The 23,524-nt window shown below is 36.0% G+C and overlaps 3 protein-coding genes across 3 annotated transcripts; 1 reads left to right on the top strand and 2 right to left on the bottom strand.

Moving 5' to 3' along the window:
• Positions 1-207: 207 nt before the first annotated feature.
• Positions 208-4,591, bottom strand: LOC132632459 (ABC transporter G family member 11-like). The gene is made up of 10 exons (XM_060348398.1): positions 3,644-4,591; positions 3,105-3,394; positions 2,817-2,988; positions 2,544-2,666; positions 2,092-2,220; positions 1,787-1,981; positions 1,471-1,557; positions 1,102-1,374; positions 880-987; positions 208-808 (listed from the first exon to the last, which is right to left on the bottom strand). Exons 1-10 carry the CDS (start codon positions 4,046-4,048, stop codon positions 458-460), a joined length of 2,133 nt encoding a protein of 710 aa, XP_060204381.1. The 5' UTR covers positions 4,049-4,591; the 3' UTR covers positions 208-457.
• A 7,697-nt stretch (positions 4,592-12,288) lies between these two features.
• LOC132632458 (uncharacterized) lies at positions 12,289-19,985 on the top strand. The gene is made up of 7 exons (XM_060348396.1): positions 12,289-12,796; positions 13,711-13,946; positions 15,195-15,864; positions 16,670-17,033; positions 17,117-17,223; positions 17,880-18,074; positions 18,815-19,985. The coding sequence occupies exons 1-7, from the start codon at positions 12,713-12,715 to the stop codon at positions 19,553-19,555; spliced, it is 2,397 nt and encodes a 798-aa protein (XP_060204379.1). The 5' UTR covers positions 12,289-12,712; the 3' UTR covers positions 19,556-19,985.
• A 437-nt stretch (positions 19,986-20,422) lies between these two features.
• On the bottom strand, positions 20,423-22,861 carry LOC132632457 (small ribosomal subunit protein uS2-like). The gene is made up of 5 exons (XM_060348395.1): positions 22,655-22,861; positions 21,626-21,888; positions 21,348-21,545; positions 20,936-21,137; positions 20,423-20,681 (listed from the first exon to the last, which is right to left on the bottom strand). Exons 1-5 carry the CDS (start codon positions 22,794-22,796, stop codon positions 20,578-20,580), a joined length of 909 nt encoding a protein of 302 aa, XP_060204378.1. The 5' UTR covers positions 22,797-22,861; the 3' UTR covers positions 20,423-20,577.
• Between the last annotated feature and the right edge of the window lie 663 nt (positions 22,862-23,524).

The raw sequence follows: 23,524 nt of genomic DNA, 5'->3' as shown, positions 1-23,524 counted from the left end.
TTCAGTTTTTCGTTTCACTTATATTCTTCAGTTAAGTTAATGAGCCTGCTAGACATACTCACCACTTGAAATTTTAACTAACCACTAAGAGACGTAGATAATTGATATTTAAAGATTTATCCTGTGACTACTGTATATGTATGTATGTATGTATATACACACACAGACACAAAAAGAAAAAAAAATGACACCTCTTCACATATAAAATGAAGAAAAGATTTCTCTTGCATAACCCGAAAAAGAAAAAAGCAACATTTGGCAGCTGATAATTCATACTAGAACATATATTTAAAGCACTATGCTGAAGAATGGCTAAGAAGTGGCAAAAATACTACCATCATCTCGTATGATAATTTGATACAAATTTCTTGGAATTAACCACTTATCAAAAGAGGTTTTAACAAATACTAAGCCTTCATTTTTTACTTTGACTTTATTAACATTGTTATGCCTTGATTTACCTATCGCTATTTGGTCCATTGTTTCCAACATAGGCCCTGAGAGAGGGTGATTGAGTTAGACCATAAGGAGAAATAGTCTGTTTTTGATTCCCATTCTTCTGCTGCATTTTTCTTCTGGCAATGTAACCTCTGACCCAAGGTGTGACATCCTCGTTGATCTTGATCACGAAAAAGAAGATAATCCGGTAGGCGATTATCATCACGAATAGCACACTTACGTCCACCCATTTTGATCTGTTCAGATCGATCTGGAATATCTGCTCTAGGATGAATTCACCCGGGATTTTGGGAAGATCAGGGCTCGTGTTATCAAACATCAACCCCATCAAATCATTTTGATATTGCCCCTGCACCATCAACAATTCAAATAAGACGTGCTAGTGACACTGTCAGTGTATAGAAGTTAAATGCTTCTTACCTGTAGGGCCCAAAAGTGAAAACTGAGGTATGACATAGGGTAACGCCAGAAAGGCTTTGGGATGTCATTGGGGAGTCTAAAGTATCCAGAGACAAGCATAAATATTCCCTAGCACCAAGATGAAAACACAACACAAGTTAATTAAGACTATTGGAATTAAGTTGGTCATTTGGTTGTAATTTTGGACTAATTGAAGGGGAACTGATGAAATTTATATATTACCTGAATTCCAGCACCTATAATGATACCCATGAGGAAATTAGGGACAACACTAGCAATGACCATCATCAAGCTTTCGACAACAGTAACACTGCCATAGAGGCAGATCACAAAGAACAAATAGTGTGTGAAGCCCGGGTGTAACCGGACCATGAAATAGCAAACAGTGCCAGAAAGAAACGTGATCAGTATCAGAAATGGCATTGCTGATAAGGTATTGCTCACTACAAATGCACAAACACCATAATGCCCATTCATCCTCTCCCTTTGAAAAACCTGTTTTCAATTGGGAAAAAGTAAAGTTCAGGTTGTTATATTGCGTTGTAAGAAAATTGGGTAGCTTTTTCAAGATTATGATACAAGGGGGCAAACCTTCATATCTTCGACAAAAGAAGGGAATCCTCCAATTGACATGAATGTCACAAATCCAAAGACGAAAGACGCACATGCTCCTCTTGCCTGTTTCATAGCAGTTGCACATATAGCAAATAGGAGGTTAATTTCTTCTCATTTATCACAAAGGAACAAGTTAAAATCTTTCAACTCTGTGGTTATGTTACTAATGATGAGTAAAAGAGTGTATTTTTAACCTGTCTCTATTTATCTTTTAGATGACCTGATAGTACTATCAGTATATAAAAGTTAAACGCTTAATTACATTTTTATTCAAGGGGAATTAGGATATTACCAGGATGGAACTATAACCGGTTCCGACATTAAGATAGATAGTTCCAATGCAGATAGTGACCACCAAGTAGATAACAAGCCTCAACCAGTAATAACCAAAGTCTCTTGACATGTTAATAAAGGAACGTTTGGTTAAGGTGTAGGACTGCATGAAGAAACTAGCCTGACTTCCTCCAGAATCTAGCACTGTTCCTTTCTGTTATGCACCAAAAAAAACATAATTAACAATCATGTTTGATAACAGAACATGATTAGACGATGACATTAGTAATGAATATTGATCAAAGTTGGAATATTAGAACTTACAACTTTTGACATTTCTTCAACCCTTTCTTTAGCTGAGTAATTGTACTGAGATCGACGATAATAGTCTACTAGGATGCGCATAGCTTCAGCTGTCGTCGTTTTGTCAAGAGGATCCTCATTGGACTCAAACTGATTAGAATATAAAAAAAATACAAAGTTAAATGAAGTAAACAATGCTAATATTGCTTAAAAGTACATTACTTTGGTTAAAAGAAACTAAGAATTGGCCACTGGGTTAAAGAACAGAAAGGTGCAGCTTATTAGTATATAGTTTATTGATTATTGTATTGCACTTTATCTGAAACAAAAGCACATGGTACGCTTACTTCAATTGTTCCCCTCCGTGGAACAGGGAAACAATTGCAATTGAAAAAACATATTTTGTAAAACACTAAGCTAACAGTGATTTGGAATTTTGAAGGGAAACAACTTGATCAAAGGTGAAAATTTACCCGTAGCTTCATCGACCCTTTCAGAGTTGCCTTAACTTTGTCAAAATCAGAATTGATACATCGTAGGAAATGATCCGATGGGTTTCTCAGAGCAGGACAAGGAAATCCAGCTTGTTCAAAGAACTGCAAACACACAATTGTTTTTAGACTTTTCCAGCTCTTGATAGAGTGTTATCAAAATTCAAAAATCTTTATAAGAAATAAGAGTTTTAACTGCTATATGATGTCACTGTATATAAGTTAAATCGTAACACGAAGGGGAAGAAATCTTGCCTCATATGCTTCAGAAGCCTGACCAAAGTAAACTGTTTTTCCTCCAGAAAGCAAATATAATCTGTCAAACAACTCAAACACTTCACTGCTCGGCTGGTGAATTGAGGCTATCACAGTCCTTCCATCTCTCGACAGACCACGAAGCGTCTGTGTAACAAAGAAGGCCGAAGCACTACAAAAAAGAAAGTCAGATTAGTAACCTAAAAAATAAGGCAAGTTACCTACTGGAACTTGTTAAGAGAAAAAACCAGATTGTTCATAGATCTGTAAGCTTGAAAATCTTAGTACCTGTCAAGACCACTAGTTGGTTCATCAAGAAAGAGCAATCTAGGCCTCATGAGAATCTCAAGCGCGATACTAACTCTCCTTTTTTCTCCTCCACTTATACCACGCAAGTGCCAGTTCCCAATTACTGTATCAGCACAATCTTGAAGTCCCATTTCAATAATAGTACTTTCAATCAGTGTCCGTTTCTCCGACCATGGCATCCTATCAGGTAAACGCAGTTGAGCAGAGTACGATATTGTCTCCCGTACTGTTAAAGTGCCGATCAACGTATCATCTTGTGTCACATACGCCTGTAACAATAAAAAACAGTTTCAACTCGTATTAAGAAAACGTCAAACAAAGTGGGATCTGTCTGCTGTTGAGCTGATTTCTCAGATGGTCACTCAACTAATTTATTATCTCAGAAAGTAATATTTCTTCTTGATTTTAATTTCCTTCAACAAAGAAAGGTCACCATCTGTGATAATAACTACAATTCATTGAGTGACCATCTGAGAAATCAACTCGATCTGTCTGCTATTACTAGTACTTCTACTTACAGCGGTTCCAAAGGAGAGGTTAGCTTTACGACCATTGAGCAAAACTCTGCCTGAAAGGAAAGCGTTAGAAGCGAGTCGACCGGAGAGTGCATCAAGAAGTGTGGATTTTCCAGAACCAGAAGGACCCATTAAAGCAGTGAAAGTTCCCGGTTCAGCATAGCCAGTAAGTCCTTCAAGAACATTCTGTGTTTCTCCACTATTAAGAGTAACCATTACTGTCAGATCCTTCCAAGCCAACCTAGCAGAAACATCTCCAATAAACTCTGTGTTCGTTTTTTCTTTCCATAATGTTTCACTCAATGGACTTAATCCACCTACAACTATACCATGACCTTCTGGTTTACTTGCTTCTATTTCCATCATCACATCATTTGCTGATGTTGTTGCTGATGACGAATTCCTCATCTTTGTTTCTTCTACTTAATGTTGGACTTCCAATAAAGATTTTCAGTATGAAGTAAGAAGACAGAAGAGCTAAAAGATATAGAGAATGAAGTAAGAAAAAATACAACAGCTAACAGACAGGCAATACTGTTGACTAAAAGTTTTGGACTTTTCTTGAATCTGAAATACTCAATGCATAAGCATGGTCGGTTTTTTGGAACAAATCTTCTAAAAGGAGTTGCATCTAAAGTTATAAATGCTGCTCAATGGATGGATCTCTAGAGAATAGGTATGGACAAAGCTTGAGGAACTAAATAAATCTATTGTTTTTCCTTTGCTGAATGGCAAAGAAATGGTGAAATGAATATTGTATGTATGTGTGAAGGTAGAGAGGAAAAAATGAAATTGTTATGAATTTGACCAGATTGGTTCATGCAAAATGAAAAGAAGGGATATGGGAAATTTTGGTTGGCTTGAATTCTCTCTTCACTCAGTCACTTCACATGCTGATCGTAACAACTGTCGACTATCCACTTCAATTAAACGCAGACCTAAATATGGATACCTTAATTATTAAGTTTGTTTTAATCGCGTTATGGGGCCATTTGGGTGTGCCTCGATTATTTCTTTGGCATCTGTTGTATTTTATGACAGAGATATTGAACTATTTCGTCCACCAAAATTTAGGTAGATAAAATAAAATTACCTAAATAATGTTTTTGGTTTCTACTGAAGTTCAAATACTTACTAATCTTAGATAGTATTCTTCTCAATTAATTGACTATTAGGTCAAACCCATAGATGCGTTAATTTTTTCTCTTTTGGTTTATGACTATTGCGAACGTGGATTTTTTTTTTCTTTTTCTTTTGGTTTAGACTTTAGAGTGAAAATTTTGGTGGAATTCACATTTTACGCCATGGTAAATATCTCTACTAGACTGCAATCCCAAAGGGATAATCAAATAGAAGAAGAAATTGGCATTTTCCTATCATCCAATTTTTCTCTTTGTTTTGTGCGCTCATTAAATGGGTACTACTGGTAGGTGGTGGTTGGGTGGGCATTTATATCAAACCGACCCAAAATAATGACACTTATTTGTCTTTTTTTCTTTTCCCATCGACTATTCAAAGGACTAAGTAGTTCAAACAGGGTATTATCATGCTCTAAAATAATACTTCAAAGTCTTCATCTGTCAGCACCGCATGATTAATGAACTTTTGAACACATTATTATATACAATTTTTTTAATATCAAAAAGATAAAAGCACAATGGTTAACATGCAAGAAAGAACATTTGCTTCGTGGTTCAGTATTTGTACGAGGGTTGGTTGAATGGTGCCTTTAATAGTTTTTTTGTGCCTTTAATAGTTGCTGCGTGTCAAAGTGTGCACTTTAGAAGGAAAGTGATAAGGAGGGGCACTAAAAGGGTAGTAAATAAAGCTAACAACTCTCATTAAATTAATGGCAGTAGCTATGATTTAGTTCTATTTTGCTACCACCCTATTGAGGAGTTTGAAGTGAACATGGAAGGGTACTCCACATAACATTTCCATATATCTACATTTACTTTTTGGCAGTACGAGTTACAAAATTCGACCAAATTTTGTGTACAAAAGGTGAATTTGAAGTTGCGGGACACCCTTTCTAGCACCTTGAGTTAAGTTTTATATACCGACGGTAATTAAAACAATTTATAAAGTTAGATTAACCAAACTATTTGTGACTTGTAAGTATGTGTTTATACTAAACATGGTTAATCATTTGAAAAAGATACTGGAACTTATAAGACTCGGTCGATTATAGTGAGCATATAAAAGTCTTTTACGTCTTTTGGCTAAAACCTAAATTCATGTATTTAGTTATTTAGTTGTGAAAATGTCATAAAAATTATGAGTACATGCTGTTGTCTTATGAACCGATAGTGGCAAGTTGCCAACTATAATATGCTGTCAATTTTCTTTAAACTTGGCTATTATCAATATCTGCTCTTCGTTATGTGCGTGTAAAACATGTATGCCAAATCGTCCTTTGCCAATTACTCCATCCGGTCCTAGTTGTCAATTTTGTTAGAACCAATTATTCCCAAATACTTGTTGTTTTTAGAAACCAAAATAGAATTACTTACTATCTTTGTTTGTCAACTTTATTAGAAATTTTCTCTTCTTTTCATAGTATTTCACTCAGTTTCATATTATTTCACTCATGGTACCTGAGAAGATAATTTTTAAAATAAATCTACATTACTCATGGTAACTGAGAATACAATTTTTTAAATAAATCTATTTTATTCATAGTACTTGAGAAAATAATATTTTACCTTAAATCTATTTCTTTCATGGTACGTCAAGAAAATAATTCTTTAAGTAAATTAAGTTATTTCACTGTGGTACATAAAAATAATTCTTTACTATTATTTCTATCCAATATTACAAACTATATAATATTCATAAATACATTTTTTATTTTCAAGTCATTTTTAGCTTTGAAATAATGATTATCCAGCATGATTTATGAGTAATCCAAACAGAACAACTAGGTTAAATATATCATCAAATCATACGAATCTGTCATGACGCTGCATCCCATGATTCACCGATTTATTTCTGCTTGTCTGCAAATCTTTAACATCTATGTGTGAAAAATTAAAGTTAATTTTTTGGAAGGAAAAATATCATAGATATTTAGAAGAGTTTCTAGAAAGTTATATTGTAATATCTTTAATATATACTTAGGAAATGTCTAGAAATTCTGGACACTTAAATATTTATAGTTGAGGATAGAATTATCTAGATCCTTTTGTATCTAGAATAATATCATGATAGTCTAGAATAGTGGTACGAGATAAGATTAACTAGATTTTTCTTTTCGATGTATCTAGAATAATATCTAGAAGCATACCTAGACAAGTATAAATACGGGTGACATTAGGCATTTGTAATCAACCCATACAAAACTCAATTGTAACTCAATTCAAGCCAATTCAAGAGAGTCTTCTTCCATTACAAAGTTCTCATTTCCAAAGTTTCCTCTTCTTTAGTTGAATCTTCCGATCTTATTTAACGATCTTGGGCTAGCAGAAGGTTTCCCCGATTTACTTTTCTTCTGCTATATTTCTCTACATGGTATCGGAGCCATAGCCGTAGATTGGCTTCTGGGTTTTATTTCAAGATCGGGTTAGTGGTAGATTCAACTGGTTTCTAAATGGATTTGAGCGGTCGTGTTAATGGACTGGGGATGGAAATGTTGAACCAGTCCAATTACAAGGTATGGAAGACATGTATGGAGTCATACCTTGTGGGTGAGGATTTGTGGGATATTGTCAATGGAAGTTACACAAATCCTCTTTCTGAAGGACCGGAAAATAGCTTTGTGTAACTTCCATTGACAACATCCCACAAATCCTCACCCACAAGGTATGACTCCATACATGTCTTCCATACCTTGTAGCGCCTACAAGAAGTGGAAGCAGATTAATGTAAAAGCGGAGTTCATCCTAAAGAGATCCATTTCTCACAATTTGTTTGATCATATTATTAGGTGCAAATCAGCTCATGAGATATGGAGGACCCTCGATCGGCTGTTCAACAAGAAGGATGAAGCCCGACTACAGATATTGGAGAATGAATTGGCGAACACCACTCAAGGTAATCTATCTATTTCTGAGTACTTTTTGAAGATTACGAATTTATGTTTAGAGATCTCTTTATTAAACCCCAACGAGGCTATCTCCGAAGCACGAATGAGAAGAACTATCATTCGTGGTTTGACGTCAGAATATATTCCTTTTGTTACATCAATTCAAAGAAGGGCTCAACAACCATCCTTGGAGGAGTTTGAGAATTTGTTGTCATCATAGGAGCTACTAGCCAAACAGATGGCTAGTGTATGTTTTAAAGAAGGGGAAGGAAATGCTCTTGTAGCCGACAAGAGGAACTTCAAAGGAAAACATTCAGAGATATGCCACACTCTCGATCTCAAAGTGTTTCCAGCTCGCTAGAAAAGGAGAGAGAGTCTACTAATAACTATAAGAAGACTCTCAAATGTTACAGGTGTGGTAAAATAGGGCACATAAAAAGATATTGCCGAACAAAAGAGAGAAACATGGCTCAAGTTGAGAAAGTTGCTGAAGAAGAAGAGGACTGGGGAAGGTGTTTCATAGCTGAGGCTCGAGTAGTAGATGCCCTGGCTTCCTTCAATTTCGAAAGAGACTGGATCATGGATTCAAGAGATAATACGGTCCATCACGTGAAAAAAGGAAGGCATTAGTGTCATCAATAAAAAGCAAGAAGATTCCAAAGACGTTTAGACTAGTGACGTGGTAGCTGCTACCGAGGAAATCAACGAAGCAGATCCTGAAACTGGTAATAAAAGTCTGGACGTGGAGGATGTTGAAGTAGATCCTAAGCATGAAGTTTCTGAAACTATATATGACAATGGTGACCATTCTGGAGAAAGCATTGAGGGAGTTGTAGTGGAAGTTGAAGTCTCTGGTCAATTATCTGCCATATCAGAGTCAATCACTAGCTCAGATCAAATACTGGAAGCAGATGGAGAAGCTGACGGTCAAATAAATAAAGAGGTTGACCTTGAAGGCTCAATTTCATATAGAGAGATAGATAATATGGTTCTCGGATGCTCTGAAGCTGACAAACAATTCATTGAGGAGCTGAAAAGGGAATCTGGTGGTGGATCCTACAGTAATGTTGAGTCTTCGCAGGAAATTAATGGTCAGATCGTCACCGACACAGGTGCTTCTCCAGATAACACAATTGTTAAGGAACTAAGAGAAAGGGGGAGTCTGGAAACTCAAGAATGTGAAACTCAGCATGAAGATGATTCACGTGGTTCGCAAAGGCCAAAAAGAAATATTGTCAAGTCTGGCCGTAACAGAGATGAAAATTTTATCAAGACGTATTCATGTTTCTTTGGAGGCCCAATTATTAGCGGAAAATCATCATCATTTGAAGAAGGAAGAAGTGTTGAGAAAATATTGTTGAGATCTTCACCACGGCACGCTCAAAAGCTTCGTCTGAGTTCTTCCACGACAAGTTCAGGATAGCTTCCAAAAAATTACTTTAAGGGGGAGTGTGAAAAATTAAAGTTAATTTTTTGGAAGGAAAAATATCATAGATATTTAGAAGAGTTTCTAGAAAGTTATATTGTAATATCTTTGATATCTATACTTAGGAAATGTCTAGAAATTCTGGACACTTAGATATTTATAGTTGAGGATAGAATTATCTAGATCCTTTTGTATCTAGAATAATATCATAATAGTCTAGAATAGTTGTAGGAGATAAGAGTAACTAGATTTTTCTTTTCGATATATCTAGAATAATATCTAGAAGCATCCCTAGACAAGTATAAATACGGGTGACATTAGGCATTCAACCCATACAAAACTCAATTGTAACTCAATTCAAGTCAATTCAAGAGAGTCTTCTTTCATTACAAAGTTCTCATTTCCAAAGCTTCCTCTTCTTTAGTTGAATCTTCCGATCTTATTTAACGATCTTGGGCTAGCAGAAGGTTTCCCCGATTTACTTTTCTTCTGCTATATTTCTTTACACTATGTTACCTCATTAAACTTAAAACATAGTTCCATACAAATACCGAAAATGGGGACAAAATTTAAATCACAGCCTCAAATTATCCCTTTTGTGCAAATCATCCTGGAAATAGTTAGCAAATACAATGGGCTTTGTCATTAGGATGGGCCTTGGGCCATAATCAGATACTGTAATTGGGCCAGGCTCAAACTTAGAGATAAGTGGAAAGTGCTAACATCCAATGAGTACATCTCTATTTTGGTCTCCCCACACTGATACCCCATACTGATATTAACTCTAGTTTTATCCATATCTTTGGTCCACAGTCTATTACATTTATTATGTAGGCCCTTACTATGCCTAAACAAGATTGCAACTTTCTGGTGCAGCTAATTTCCCTTTAGAGGAAGACAAGGATTCTAAACAATTTCAGTATATCCTTCCAATTTATTTTCTTCACTTTTAACCCTTCCTTGATTTGTAAAGTCCAAACAGAAATAGGCAACCCTAGTAAGATGGTACGTACATACAACCAAGGAAGAAGGAAGTAGGGGGGGACCTTGAGGGTATGGGGGGAAGGTGTAGTCAACAAGGTTTACATTTTTCTCTTTTTGTAGAAATCCTTGACACTTGCAGCTGCAGGTCATTTGGTTGTAGTATTGGAGCAATTATCTCGTCATAAGATAATATAGTACTTTTATTGGCCGCATAAGAATAAGATAATCGTCACTTAACTAAAGTAACATTTGGTTGGCAATATTAGATAATACTTAATACTTTTATTAAATTGTGTGCATACTTATATATAATTTTATGCGGGATAAAATTTGAAGCACCGATTCGTGTATTATCAATGCAGATACATACACATTTAAAGACAAAAAACACCCTTTTAAAGTAAGTAATTAAATTTCGTTATTAATCATTTCATTTGATATTAATCACGGCCTAACAATCATTTCATTTGATATTAATCACGGCCTAACAATCCTTTCATTATTAATCACCACATAATTAACCCCAGTATTACAATCATTGCATAACAAGTAAGTGTATACAAACGTCCCCCTGTCGTGTTGTTATTTGAATTAACGTACCAATAAATTGAATTGTGTGATTAATTTAATTGTGCTAATTTTGGACAGTCCAATTTAGATAATCGAGTTGAAATCTAAAATGTCCATTTAAATTTCTGTATATTAATATTATTGGCAAAAGAAAATACAACGTAGTTATTAAACGATTGAACTGAAAATGGAAGTACCAGAAAAATAATTACATATCGTATAAATTTTATGGCTTAACAATTTATTGGCTTAATGTACATGCGGCCCCTTAAACTTGCCCTTTTCCATTTTGCACCTCAACTAATTGTGGTTCCTAGTGAACCCTAAACTCATCCTCAAGTGTGTCTATCAAACACAATCCAACTTACATAGTATTCCATCTTCAATGTAGCAACATGCTAATATATATTCTAATTTAATTATACAATCTTTTAACTAAGATTAGCAGTAATTGAGAAGGAAAAAAAGAGCATCTCTTAATTAAGTTGGTAGTGAAAGAGCAGAACCAGCAGAAACCGACACATCCATGGACCTAAAGAATAGCTTACCACATGTCTAAACTATTACTCCACCTGCATTTCCTCAATTCAATTTCTGCTTCTAAAATCAGACTTAAGGGGTTTGATAGACACACCTGAGAACAAGTTCAAGGGTTCAATAAGAACAACACTTAGTTGAGGTGCCAAAATAAAATAAAAAATAAAAAAGGGCAAATTTAAGGGGTTGCATATGCATTAAGCCAAATTTTATTGAATACTATTTCTAAACAAAGGAGTGTTAAATCAATGGAGACATACTAGACTACGAAGTGAAAACTAAATAAGCAAAATGGAAACCACAGAGATGAAATAAAAAAGAAGGGAAAGGGTCAAATATGCGCTGTACTGCCAAAAATAGTTTAAATATACCTTGTTTAAGTTTACGTCCAAATATACTTCTCTCATTATACTTTCGGTCCAAATTAAATACCAGAAGAAGCAAGGCTATGGATACCATGACCGATCACCATTGATAAAGAAGAATCTTTCTAAATCACTTCGTGTCAGCGAGACCTTGAAGCATCCGAAATACGTTGTGATTGAAAATGACATAGTGTTCCTGATAGAAAATGACGACTCCTTCAGAAAAAACAAACTTATTCAAGTTCTTTTTCTTACAGAAGTTCTTTTCCGACTGCCCGAACTTGCCAACAAGTGCTTATGAGAGCAGATCGGTATGAATGATAAAGCCTTAAGTCAGTCTTTCTGTAGTGCCACACCCTAGAATAACAACATCTTTCTTATTACAGCACTCCATTATACGTTGGCACAAATTTGTCCTTAATTTTGACGGAGGGATACGAGGCAAGTTAGAATTAAATGACGCTCCCCAATTTCTTTAGAAACCCATCCGTTTAACACATCCCTCCACTTTGAGTTCTTTTTTTTCCATCTTTTTCTTCTTCTCTTTTCAAGCATCAAATTCACAAAGAAATTTAGCTTAGAGATAACTAGTAGCAAAATGGAAACCATGAGGACCAAAATAGCAATTATTTTCTTTATGGCCACGTGTCAGTTTTTTAGCAAGTTAACGTTGAATCGCTGACTGTTTTCTTTTGGGAAACATAACAAAATATTGTACTTTAGATTACGATGATTATTTTTCGATTTTTGTAACATTAGACTATCGAATACCCCAACTCCGTTTCTCGTGCAAGTCCAAGATTGATGGATCCATCTCACACTACTACATTATTAATATCCATTTCAATGAAGAATAAAATTATCCGTAACTTCCGCCAAATTTGTTAATGGTTGCTTCTAATTACATCAACATATAGCGCCCAATTTCTCTCGCCATGCATGAGAAATTGTTGTATCCAATAACCTTTTCCCCCCCAATAGAATTGGAGATTGATAAATTTCTTGTTCTTGTCGGAGGGAATTAATTTGGACCAAAAAGGTGGAAAAAAAAAGATTAAAGATGATGTTGATGTTAACAGTGTTTGTACTTGGAGGGTTATCGGTTCTTGCAGTTGAAGCTGTGGGGATTGTTATATTAATTTGGTGGTTTATGAGAAGAGTTTCTCATGAAAGAGGTAAAGGAAAACCACCTGAAGGGTCATGTTGTTTTGCTGGGGATATTGATCCATCTTTCTACAAGAAGCAGGCAGGTACCATTTTGATGTTATTTTGCTCAATGTATCATTTGTTTGGTACCTTTTTGCAACCATTGTGTTTGCATTATTGTTTCCATTGAATGGTCACTGGTCACAAGGATTGAATAATTACTAGTCATTATTAGGCCAAGAACGAGGATTCATATAGCCAACTAGCTCATAAAGAGCCTTAACTTTCAAAACTCTAATTGCAATTTTTGGCGCACAAATTTCTGTTACCTGAAAATTTTCATTTTCCAAGCTTTCTATTGGAGACTATCCTGATGTTGTACTACTAATTCCTTAAAGTAGATTCTCGTGTTTCTGAATTTGTGAGAGTATTCCAAGTATTATCCAGTAGATATCATTCTATACACAGCAGGATGCTCTAAGAATCAATGCCCAAGGTTTCAGTGTTCTGGTATTTCTTAATGAGAAGATTATTGCTAATGAACGTGATGTTTATACACTTCAATGATTATTAGGAGCACTCTGTCATCTTTCCCTGAACTACAAAGAAACAAAGAGAGAAGAAAATGGTTCTTGGAGATGATGTAAATATTACTTATTAAAAGAGTAAATGGACCAGAAAAAGTTCACTTTTCATGTTGTAACCTTCTGACAATTTAACAGATTCCAACTAGAGGGCGGTTTTTAACTCATCCACTAACAGGAAAGATATCATCTTGAGTTATCACCATCAAATGAACGTTACATACTGTGTAAGAAGATTATTATTTAATCAGCAATATATGCTAATGGAATTTATATTTTGTACTGATATTTGCTTGAAACATCTCTGGTGCATATCTCATTAGTATATTGTCATTAAGCTGAAGTTTTCTTTTCCCATTCAAGAACCACGCTTTTTTTCCTCAGTGAACTTGATCAGTCTAACTTATTGTATAGTATGTATATTTTGTTCCTAGGGAAAAGTATGGGTTCTGGAATCTGAAAGAATCCTGAAAGCTTTAAACATGGACAAAGCTACAAAGCAGCACAAGGCCCAGAAAGAGATCTTAGAGGTAATACCTACTCAGAAATTTGCTAAAATCAAGAATCACTCTCTCATCCTAATTGAATCGGATGGTTCCCATACTGAAATTCCACTCAAAGGTTGCATGGTTGCGGCTGTTTCTGCTTCAAGCTTGTCCACTAGAAAATGGTAAGCTAAACCTGATTTACTTCACTTTTTGAAGTTTGTCTCAGTTAGAACTCTCTCTGCATTACTCACGCATAAAAGTTGGATATATCTAGGGAGTACTCTGTTGTCTGTTTCTAGCAATTTTATGAACATGATAGATTATTTAGCATTGGAGGCATAAGATCTGAAAAGAGCCCTCTCGGCTCTGTTCTAGTATAAGCAAATCCTAATATTGTGAGCTCGGGCACCAGGGAAAACTCGAGTGGGTAGAAAGAGAAATTGACAATACCATTATACTTCTTCTTAGCTTGAATTCATCCGGTTGCGTGAAGCTGGTATGATTTTAGCAAAAAGAACTCTCTTCCTGATCCACAGTATGTGAAGTATAGATTCTAATTCTCCGAGATTTTTGAAGCTACAAGAAGGCAAATCCATTAAAACTATATACACCAGAAGACATTTAACCAGTTACCTTTATAGTATTATAGAATCAAGAAATTCATTGGTCATTCCTTGCTACCTAGAGATGTATCTTTACGTAATAGAATTTTTCCTGGCAAATGCTTTCTGCTGACGAGTTTTACTGAACTAGATTGAAGATGTATGTCCTGATAAATCTCATACTAGTATTTTAGCTTGTGGTTTCTTCCCCTTGGTCTTTACACCAAAGTAGTTAAATAGTTGTAGAGTATTACAAACACCAGAAAAAGGAAGAGGGTGGCGTATATTGTCAAATCTCTTTACAGAATCGGACCTGTGAATGACGAAAAAAGGTAGGACATTCAATTTGGGGCTACAAATACTCAAATGTTAGAGGCATCCTATTGCATGACATTTATTTAGTCATGCAATAATTGTGTTGTAGTTACCCAAAAAAGAAAAATGTTTGAGATTGTAGTTGACACTTGTAAAGGGCACTTATGTATAAAAGACAATCCAAAATGTGGCCTGCCTTTTTTCAAGTTATAAGTATCAAGTTGTTGTCTTTAAAAACAAGAGAAATCAATAAATGTATGTTTCATATATAATTAACATTGTGCCCAAGTACTATGAATGAAAAGTTGGAAATACAAAGCCTTTCAAGACGTAATCAATTCAAACAGGCTTTAGCTTTATTAGATGAAGGTAGTATTGGAATGCCTTTTACTTCAAAAGTTATCTTATATATCTTGTGGAAAAAAATTCGGTTGCATCAAGTAAAATTCTTCTTTAATTATTAGATTGGGATGGAGAACACAACCATAGCTTAGCACTTCAATTTTGTTACAGGGCAAAGAGATACCCAATTAAAGTTGAGAGTGGAGCATCTGCTGTATATAAAGGAAGTAGAATATTTTACATTTACCTTGAGACGTCTTGGGAGAAGGAATCATGGTGCAAAGCCCTTCGTCTTGCTTCCTGCGAGGATGAAGAAAAAATAAAGTGGTTGGCAAAGTTAAATGTAGAGTTCCATAATTACCTGACGTCACTAAATGCAGCATATCCTTCATTTATGAAACCATCTTCAAGTTTGGGTGCTGAATTAGTTGATAAATCAAGTAAGCCAGATGGTTCCTCGTCAAAAGTTCGTCAATTTCTAAAAAAGTTTGCCAAGAAAACTACCAAGAATGCTCCAGAAAATAAGGCAAGTTGCAGTTCAAAATCAAGCTATGAAGAACGAAAGTTGACTGAGAAAGGCAGTTCATTCCAAGACCTTGACTTGGCTAGTAGTGTCATGAAGGTTGCTCCAACAAGAAAGCCCCTTGATTTTTCCAATGAGGATGTTATAGTGCCTTCATCCATTGTATCATCTACTGGCTCTGTCATTTCTGATGCAGATTCTGATGACAGGACTATTGGTGATGAAGGATCCCTTTGTTGGAATTTGTTAATATCACGGTTGTTCTTTGATGCTAAAAGAAATGAGCAGATGAAAAATTCTTTGCAAGAACGGATTCAGGTTCGTATCTCCTTCTTTTACTTCATTATGAGATATAAAGAAATTTCATTTGTTATAATAGTTTAACCTTTTCTTTAGTTGACTAGGGTAGAGATTGATTATTACTTAGTACTGCTTTTCAAGGACATTAACAACTGTATTACTACTACCTACGCCTCAATCCCATAGTAGTTGAAGTCGGTTGTATATTTACTTTATCTATTGTGAAAACGGTCGCTCCTCTTCCAGCAGCCATTTTTGGTTGCCGCATAGCATGCATCTTTCCTTCCATCATTTTGAGAGCAGTTTTCCAGCAACATTGTGACTGTCAGTAGGTCTCCATTGATATTTATACTATGTTCTCAAAACAAGGAAACTCAGTAAAATAAAAGTTGAACAAATTCTTCTACGCCTCAAAGCCAAGTTAATTGGAAAATGAAAGAAATGTTGAAAATAAAAATATAATTCATACAGTTATATGATAAAACAACTTGATACTTCTAAGCACGTGTAACATTTCAAAAGAAATTTTACCATGGATTGGATAATTGGCAAGTGAAATATCAGCAGCACGCTTTTGTGTAAGAAAATGAACTTTCATTCCTTAACTTGCGACCTTTCTACTTAAGTAAGGTCTTGAATGATTGACCTACTACTCTTTTTTTCCCTGCTATGACACTGATAGAAGTTATAAGTTCAGGGCGAGAAGTTTGTTTAATGCATTTCACTTTGAAGCTTCCTGTGCATATATTTTAATTTGACAGTTTTATCATGAAATTTGCTTTTGTAATAAGGCTATATAACTCAGTGTGCTCCGTATTTGTAGAGAACCCTCTCCAATATCCGTAGCCCCAGTTATATAGGTGAAGTAACCTGTGCAGCTGTTAATGTTGGTGACCTCCCTCCCTATATACATGCAATGAGGGTTCTTCCCTCAGACATGAACGAGCTCTGGGCTTTCGAAATTGATGTTCAGTACTCTGGTGGTGCAATATTGGATCTTGAAACGAGGCTTGAAGTTCAGGACCTTGATTTACATGAAGGGGACGAACCAAGTTTAGATTCAAGTGCTGTTGATGATGTCAAATCAGATTTGTTAGAAGGTTTTGAGCAATTCGGTGAACAATTTAAGCATTTTGACGAGAACGCGGAGAAGATGGACCAAAGAAATGGAGGTCATACACTAGCACGTATGTAACAAAACCTTTTTTAGTGATTATCTTGTTGAAAAATAATTGTATCTGTATCAGTTAATCTAAAGTGCATTAATCAGGTAACTTTTCAAGCGCGAGCAGAAGCTCTAATTGCATGCCTAGTGGCTCACCTCCTGGATCTAAGTGGAAATCAATCTTACATTCTGTGGCCAAGCAGGTTTCACAGGTTGGTTACAATGTTCTGCTTATGTCTAGCAATTTAACCTTGGGTTTCCCCTGAAATAGACTTCCTGGCTCTGCTGTGTTTACACAATTCACTTTCTGGTGGATGTCAATAGCTGCAACAGACTAAGAGGTCTTACAGTACTTCTGAACCTGTTGCATAATTTTCTGCGTAGTGGCTTAAGGAGTAATGCACATGAGAAGTAAATTGATGTCTCGCTCTTATTATATTTGGCTGAAAATGTTAATAGTCCATGGTTACAGTACAACTATATAACTAACTTTTGGACATAATTATCTTAAATAATGCCCTCCTTATTTTGCTACAGCAAAAGAAAGAAACTAAAAGTCATGTCATACAGTCGACCTTGGTATCCTCTCTTTGTTAATTGATGAAAATAGAAAACGGTAGTTAAAATGTGGATGCAAGGTGGTAGAGGCCGGGAATTAAGATGTGTTGAAAATGGGATTGACTCATTATACATGAGACTTGTGCTTCACTAATATTTTTCTGTTGCGTGTAAAGCTATTCAGAAACTTACAGTCCTTTTTCCTGATTATGTCGGCTTTGCAGTAGTGAATCAAAAAGCTTATGTCTCTTCTTCATCTTGTAACAAGTGGAAGTAGCTCATCGATTTCTATTATATTTTCAACATTCAGGTTCCACTCTCGTTGGGGATTAGGGTTGCATCTCTACGAGGAACACTGAGGTTATATGTAAAGCCACCACCTTCAGATCAAATATGGTTTGGATTCATAGCAATGCCAGATATTGACATCCATTTGAACTCTTCCGTTGGGGACCGTAAGATCTCAAATGGACACCTTTTGTTGTTCATAACCAGTCGAATTAAGGTTAGTCTTAAAAGTAAATCTGTTCTATTATTTGAATGATATATATCAAGTAAATTGAGGTTGCCAGTCAGCTACACGAGCTTTTAGGTGCTGTGAATGCCAAAGGTAGAATGCACACCAAAATGGCGCAACACAAGCTTTTAGGTGCTGTGAATGCCAAAGGTAAAATGTATACCAAAATGGCCTGAAACTTTGGAGACAACTATTCCCTACTCTCGACAACCAACTAAAGATCCCATATAAGAGCATGAGGTTCTATTGCCATCTGTTACTCTTCTCCTTCCTGATTTTCTTCAACTTAAAGCACCATAACAGCTGTTTGACTGTAGCTGGCCCAATCAAAGTATCCACCTCAAAAGACCCATGAGCCAACTTTGTATAGATGAAACTTTAAATTGGTCTGAGATAGATCATGAATGTGTCTAGTTAGCAAACTTTAGAAAGATACTTTGAGATGTGGAATGCAGAGTGTGATGATTCGATTACTTCTTTATTATTTTTGGGCTTCTTTTTTTGTCTTTCAATAAGTCGTGCTGACTACAAAAGAAAAAACCAACTTAATGGAGGAACCAATTTTTAGATTTTACACCAAAAGATGTGTCTGCAATTTTTTCATATACGTTCTCTTTTTTGCGCCTACACTAAGGGACGTGTTGGCAACTTAAATATTCTCTTTCTTAAATAATACTATCGGTGAAATTTTCTTGGAGGTTGAGCTGATGCTGTTACAACTGATGCAGGCTGCTATCCGTGAATCTGTCGTGCTTCCAAACTGTGAGAATGTATGCATCCCTTGGATGATAGCAGAGAAGGATGACTGGGTTCCCCTAAAAGATGCTCCATATATATGGATTAATAACAAATCTGCAGGTAATGCCAAGAAACCAGAAGCACGCAGCTCCCTTCCTACGGGTGCAACACATGTTGCTGAAGCAGCTAGGAAAAGCACCAGTAATGCCGAAAGTGAATATGAACGACTGAACAGAGTTGGCTGGGCTACTCAAAAGAGTAAGTCACTGGATCCACACTCATTATACTCGGTTCCTAAGGCTCAGCCTTTCAATACCAGAAGCCTCACTACTAGTCCAGAAAGAGCACACCTAAAGTCAAAGAAACATCACGGGGATACACTAGAACGCAAGTCATCGGATCCACAGGTATATTTATCAGTTATGGGCCAGTCTTCAGCAGAATTGCATGCCCCCTTGCTGAACCACAATGAACAGCTAGAGAGTCACCGCATAAGCACAGAGGAGAACATCCAAAGCAATTCATCTTCACCTTCTCGTTCATCGAGTGTGCTAGAGGAACAAAATAGTTTTACAGAAGATGATATGAAGCCAAAAAGAACAGGTACAAGGGCTAGGATGCATGGTTTGCGGAAAAAAATGGGGGAAAAGCTTGAAGAGAAGAAGCGTCACATAGAAGAGAAGGGAAGACACTTAGTGGGAAGGATGAGAAGCCACAAGGATTATTCGTAAAGATGCAGTTTCCTCAGTCCAAGTTTTGATTGCAAAAGGGAAAACACAGGCCAGTGTGTTCAAAGGCTGTTTCTGTTAGGCTATGCACAAGTTCCACTCACATTAATTCAAGTAGCTGATGAAATATTGCTCCATACTCAAAGTCTTGTGGCCTGATCCCCTTGGAGAGGTTCTCCTCTCAGTTGTAAAAGTAAAAGATCATAACCCAATAGGAACCCATTTCAAGTACAGCCACATAGTTAATTTAATCTTCTTCGTCTTGCTGAATCGATGAATCTATACACTTCTACCAACTCAAATTTATTTGACAAAAATGGTCTGTTAAATGCCAATGCCTGAGGCAACCCATGTTTGCACTTGCAGTCTAGGCAGTAGGCAGATAGAATTGGTAGACACAAAAAGGTCACCAAAGAAACACGTAACAATTGGAATGCAAGATTATCACTTTCTTTACCAATAAAAGGAGCACATCCTTGTTGCACTTTCATAAAGTCGAGCTTTTGGTTTGATTTGATTTACCTTTTTTTATTAAGTTATAACAAATAGCTAAGAAAAAGCTGAAAATATTCAACACTACGCTAGTGAACTTTTTTAACTTTTTGCTTACTAGACAAAATTGAAGGAGCTTAGATTTAGGGAATATCTAACCCTATCCTCCAAAATGAGACAAAAAAAATCACAGCAGCGATCACTCATTTGCTGAAAAACTCAAAAACCGTTTTACCACATCAAACAGTCAACTGCACAAAAAGAAGCCCGTAGACTATCGCAGAACCAACAGAACTTGTTTTAACAAAGCTTTTATTAAACTCCCACAGAAAATGAAAGGGGGCTTGGGTGGAGAATCGGGTCCTTGAGAAAAGAAGGTTGCACTAAAAAAGACATGCTACAAATGATTAAAAATAATTTCGTACATCACCAAGTCCAAAAATTTTATAAATTGCATTGTGAACAAAACCGTCTGTTAAAAAACCTCAAATATCTAATTTTTAACCAAAAAGAACTTTCTAAGGGAATCAAGTTCATTCCCAGCCAGTAACAGCTGGAGCAGGGACCCCTTCCGGTACAGCAACTGGTGCAACTGGGGCAGGAGGAGCAGATGCGGCATCCCAACCTCCCTCAACAACTGAAAAATATGGACAAAGTATGGCGTTATATGTAGAAGAGAAGAAAGTACATCAAATCAGCAGATCTCAGAAACAAGGCAAATCCCCAACACTCCAACATAAATCAGATTCCAGCTTTTTCAAAAAAAAAAAAAAAAAAGATGCATTGGCAAAGTAGAACACAAAAATAATAAGTGAGAATAGAGTGCCAAGATATTCAGAGCTCCTGCATCCACAGATTTAAATAACTAATTCCAGAAAACATGGCACTAACCTGCGTCTCCAGACCAACCACCAGTAGCTACGGGAACAGATGTTGCGGCATCTGCAGACCATTGAGCATCAGGGATTTGGCTGCTAGTCCAATCGCCACCCAGGGCACCAGCCCCATATTCTGCATAATCTGCAATAGCAGGTGTTTCCTCTTCTTGTGGATCCTTTGCCTCTTCAGGCTCTCTGTAGAAGAAGAGATCCACCTATAGAAGAACGAAATTAAGTATGAGAATGATAAAATGTTCAACCGCTACAAGATACACACTCAGCACATATCTAAATTCTGGGAACGCCAATTGAATATTGTACTTGAATTAATTATTCAAACTTCAAAAGAGCAATTAAAACTATTATAGCAGCTAGGGAAAAAATTATGAGTCTAGGAGATGGAAATCCTTCCAGATAACTTTTACCATGACATCCCACTTGTGTCCCTGAGCAATGGTACCGCGCATCTGCAATACCATCCTTCCTAAGATCCAAAAAAGAACACCAATGCTGTGCTTTCCCTTGTTATTGGCAGGGATACCGATGTCAACATAGCGCATTGGTGAATCAGTGTCACAGAAAGCAATAGTCGGGATGTTTCCAAGGGCAGCTTCCTTGATAGGCTGCAAAAGATTCAAAATTGGTTATAAATTTTCCACAAGCCGAAAGGGAAACAAGCGATGTTACGGAAATCAGTATCAACCTGGTGATCAGTTCTTGGGTCAGTGAGAATGAGAAGTCGTGGCTCACTGTATGAAGTCTGAAGCTGATTAGTAAAAGTACCAGGGGTGTGACGGCCAGCAATGGCATGTGCACCGGTATACTGTGCAAACTTCAAGACAGCTCTCTGTCCATAGGGCCTGGCAGATTGCACAATAATGTCCTGAGGATTCTCAATAGCAACAATAACTCTTGCGGCCATTTGCAGCTTTTCCCATGTCTTTCCGAGGTTAATAATGTAGATACCTAAGAATAAAGGATCAGCCAAGATACAAGGATAGATTGCTAAACTAATGATACATTACTTAGCAAATACTCCCTCTGTCGCATAATACTTGTCAATTGTCATGTTCATTTCTCAAGAGTCTAATTAACTTTGACCAACATTTTTAGAGATATTTTTACACCATATTGATATGAGAAAAAATACTATAACTTATAGTACTTTTTGTATAGTTTTCGAATATATAAATCGTAATTTTAAAATATTGAATTAATATGATCCAATTTAGCCTTCAAAGGTTAGTCATATTGACTCAAGATAAGCGAAACATGACAACTCATATGGGATAAAGTGTTATGAAGACAAATATATAGCCAGCTAGAATACAAGTTAATCACAACATGAATTCATCACATCTAATGTCTCATTTTACCTTAATAAATCAATAAACACAGATATAGCATCACAGGGGCATTGAAGATACTCGTCATGAAATAAATAATTCAGCATTAAACTGATTACGCATCTACTATCTCTTGAATGTGCTAGTACTGTAAAAAAAGTATTTGTCTTTCAAGCATGCTATGAAAAACCCACTGCTTATTACCAAACAAGAAAATACTCTTCTCTGGGTACAAGGATATACTTTTTTTTTCTTATAGCCTATTATGACAAATGTAACAGCTTTCACAAAGTAGATATTTACCACCAAATATTCTGTTACAAGCACCCATATCTAGCAGTTTAACATAATGGATCAAGAATGGAATGAAAATGAGTAGTTTATACCGTCGTTGCGGCGTTTGAAGACGTAACGTTCCATTTGGAAGTCACAGTTCTTAGTGCCGAGGTGGACTTCAGCAGCCAACATCATCTGTATGTCAGCCTCTTTAGTGGACATTGTCCTTGCTTGTTGTGTTGGAGCCGCCATTCTTGTCTTGTGTTACTCTTCACTCTGTTTTTAGGGTTTCACTGCGGCAGTAGAGGAAACCAGCTATGAGGAACGTTACAGCTCTTAAAAAGGCTTTACTTATGGGCTTGGGCTTTGTTACCCTTTTCATCAACCCTACCGACTTTGGCTATTAAAAGTTAAATAGTAATAATTTTAATGAAGAAAAAATTACTTATTATTATGGTAAATAATAGAATATGTATTTTCAATCATATGTCATGTATTTATTTGCTTCGTATAAATATTCGGTGCAAATAAAATTCTATCTAAATTTAATGATGCACTCAGTTTACACCCCTACTATTTAACCAACCCCTAAATTTTTTCAAATTATTTAATAATATATCTCGTACGGTCACGCGATTATGATGTTTTTTCGTTAAAATTATATAATTTTCTTTTGTAACAAAAACAATTACAAGACTATCACAATACTAACATAAAATTCATAAGGTTAGAAACCAATCTTTCGAACATTGGTAATATTTACTTCCCATTTTACCTATTTTTCTGTTAATCCAACAAATACCGATCAAATTTAAAAAGGGATACTTAGCTATACGTACAGTTCAAATAAACAGTTTGCAATGAATATAGCCCAGTAATATTTTTCATCTAAAATAACCAACATATGTTTACATTGAATTTCATGAAGCCAAATTTATTTTAGAGTTATTTTCTTAACTTCTTCCTCGAGCTACCATATA

The sequence above is a fragment of the Lycium barbarum genome, chromosome 3, assembly GCF_019175385.1.
Source record: "Lycium barbarum isolate Lr01 chromosome 3, ASM1917538v2, whole genome shotgun sequence".
Lineage (NCBI taxonomy): Eukaryota > Viridiplantae > Streptophyta > Magnoliopsida > Solanales > Solanaceae > Lycium > Lycium barbarum.
This window is presented reverse-complemented; position numbering and strand designations above follow the sequence as displayed.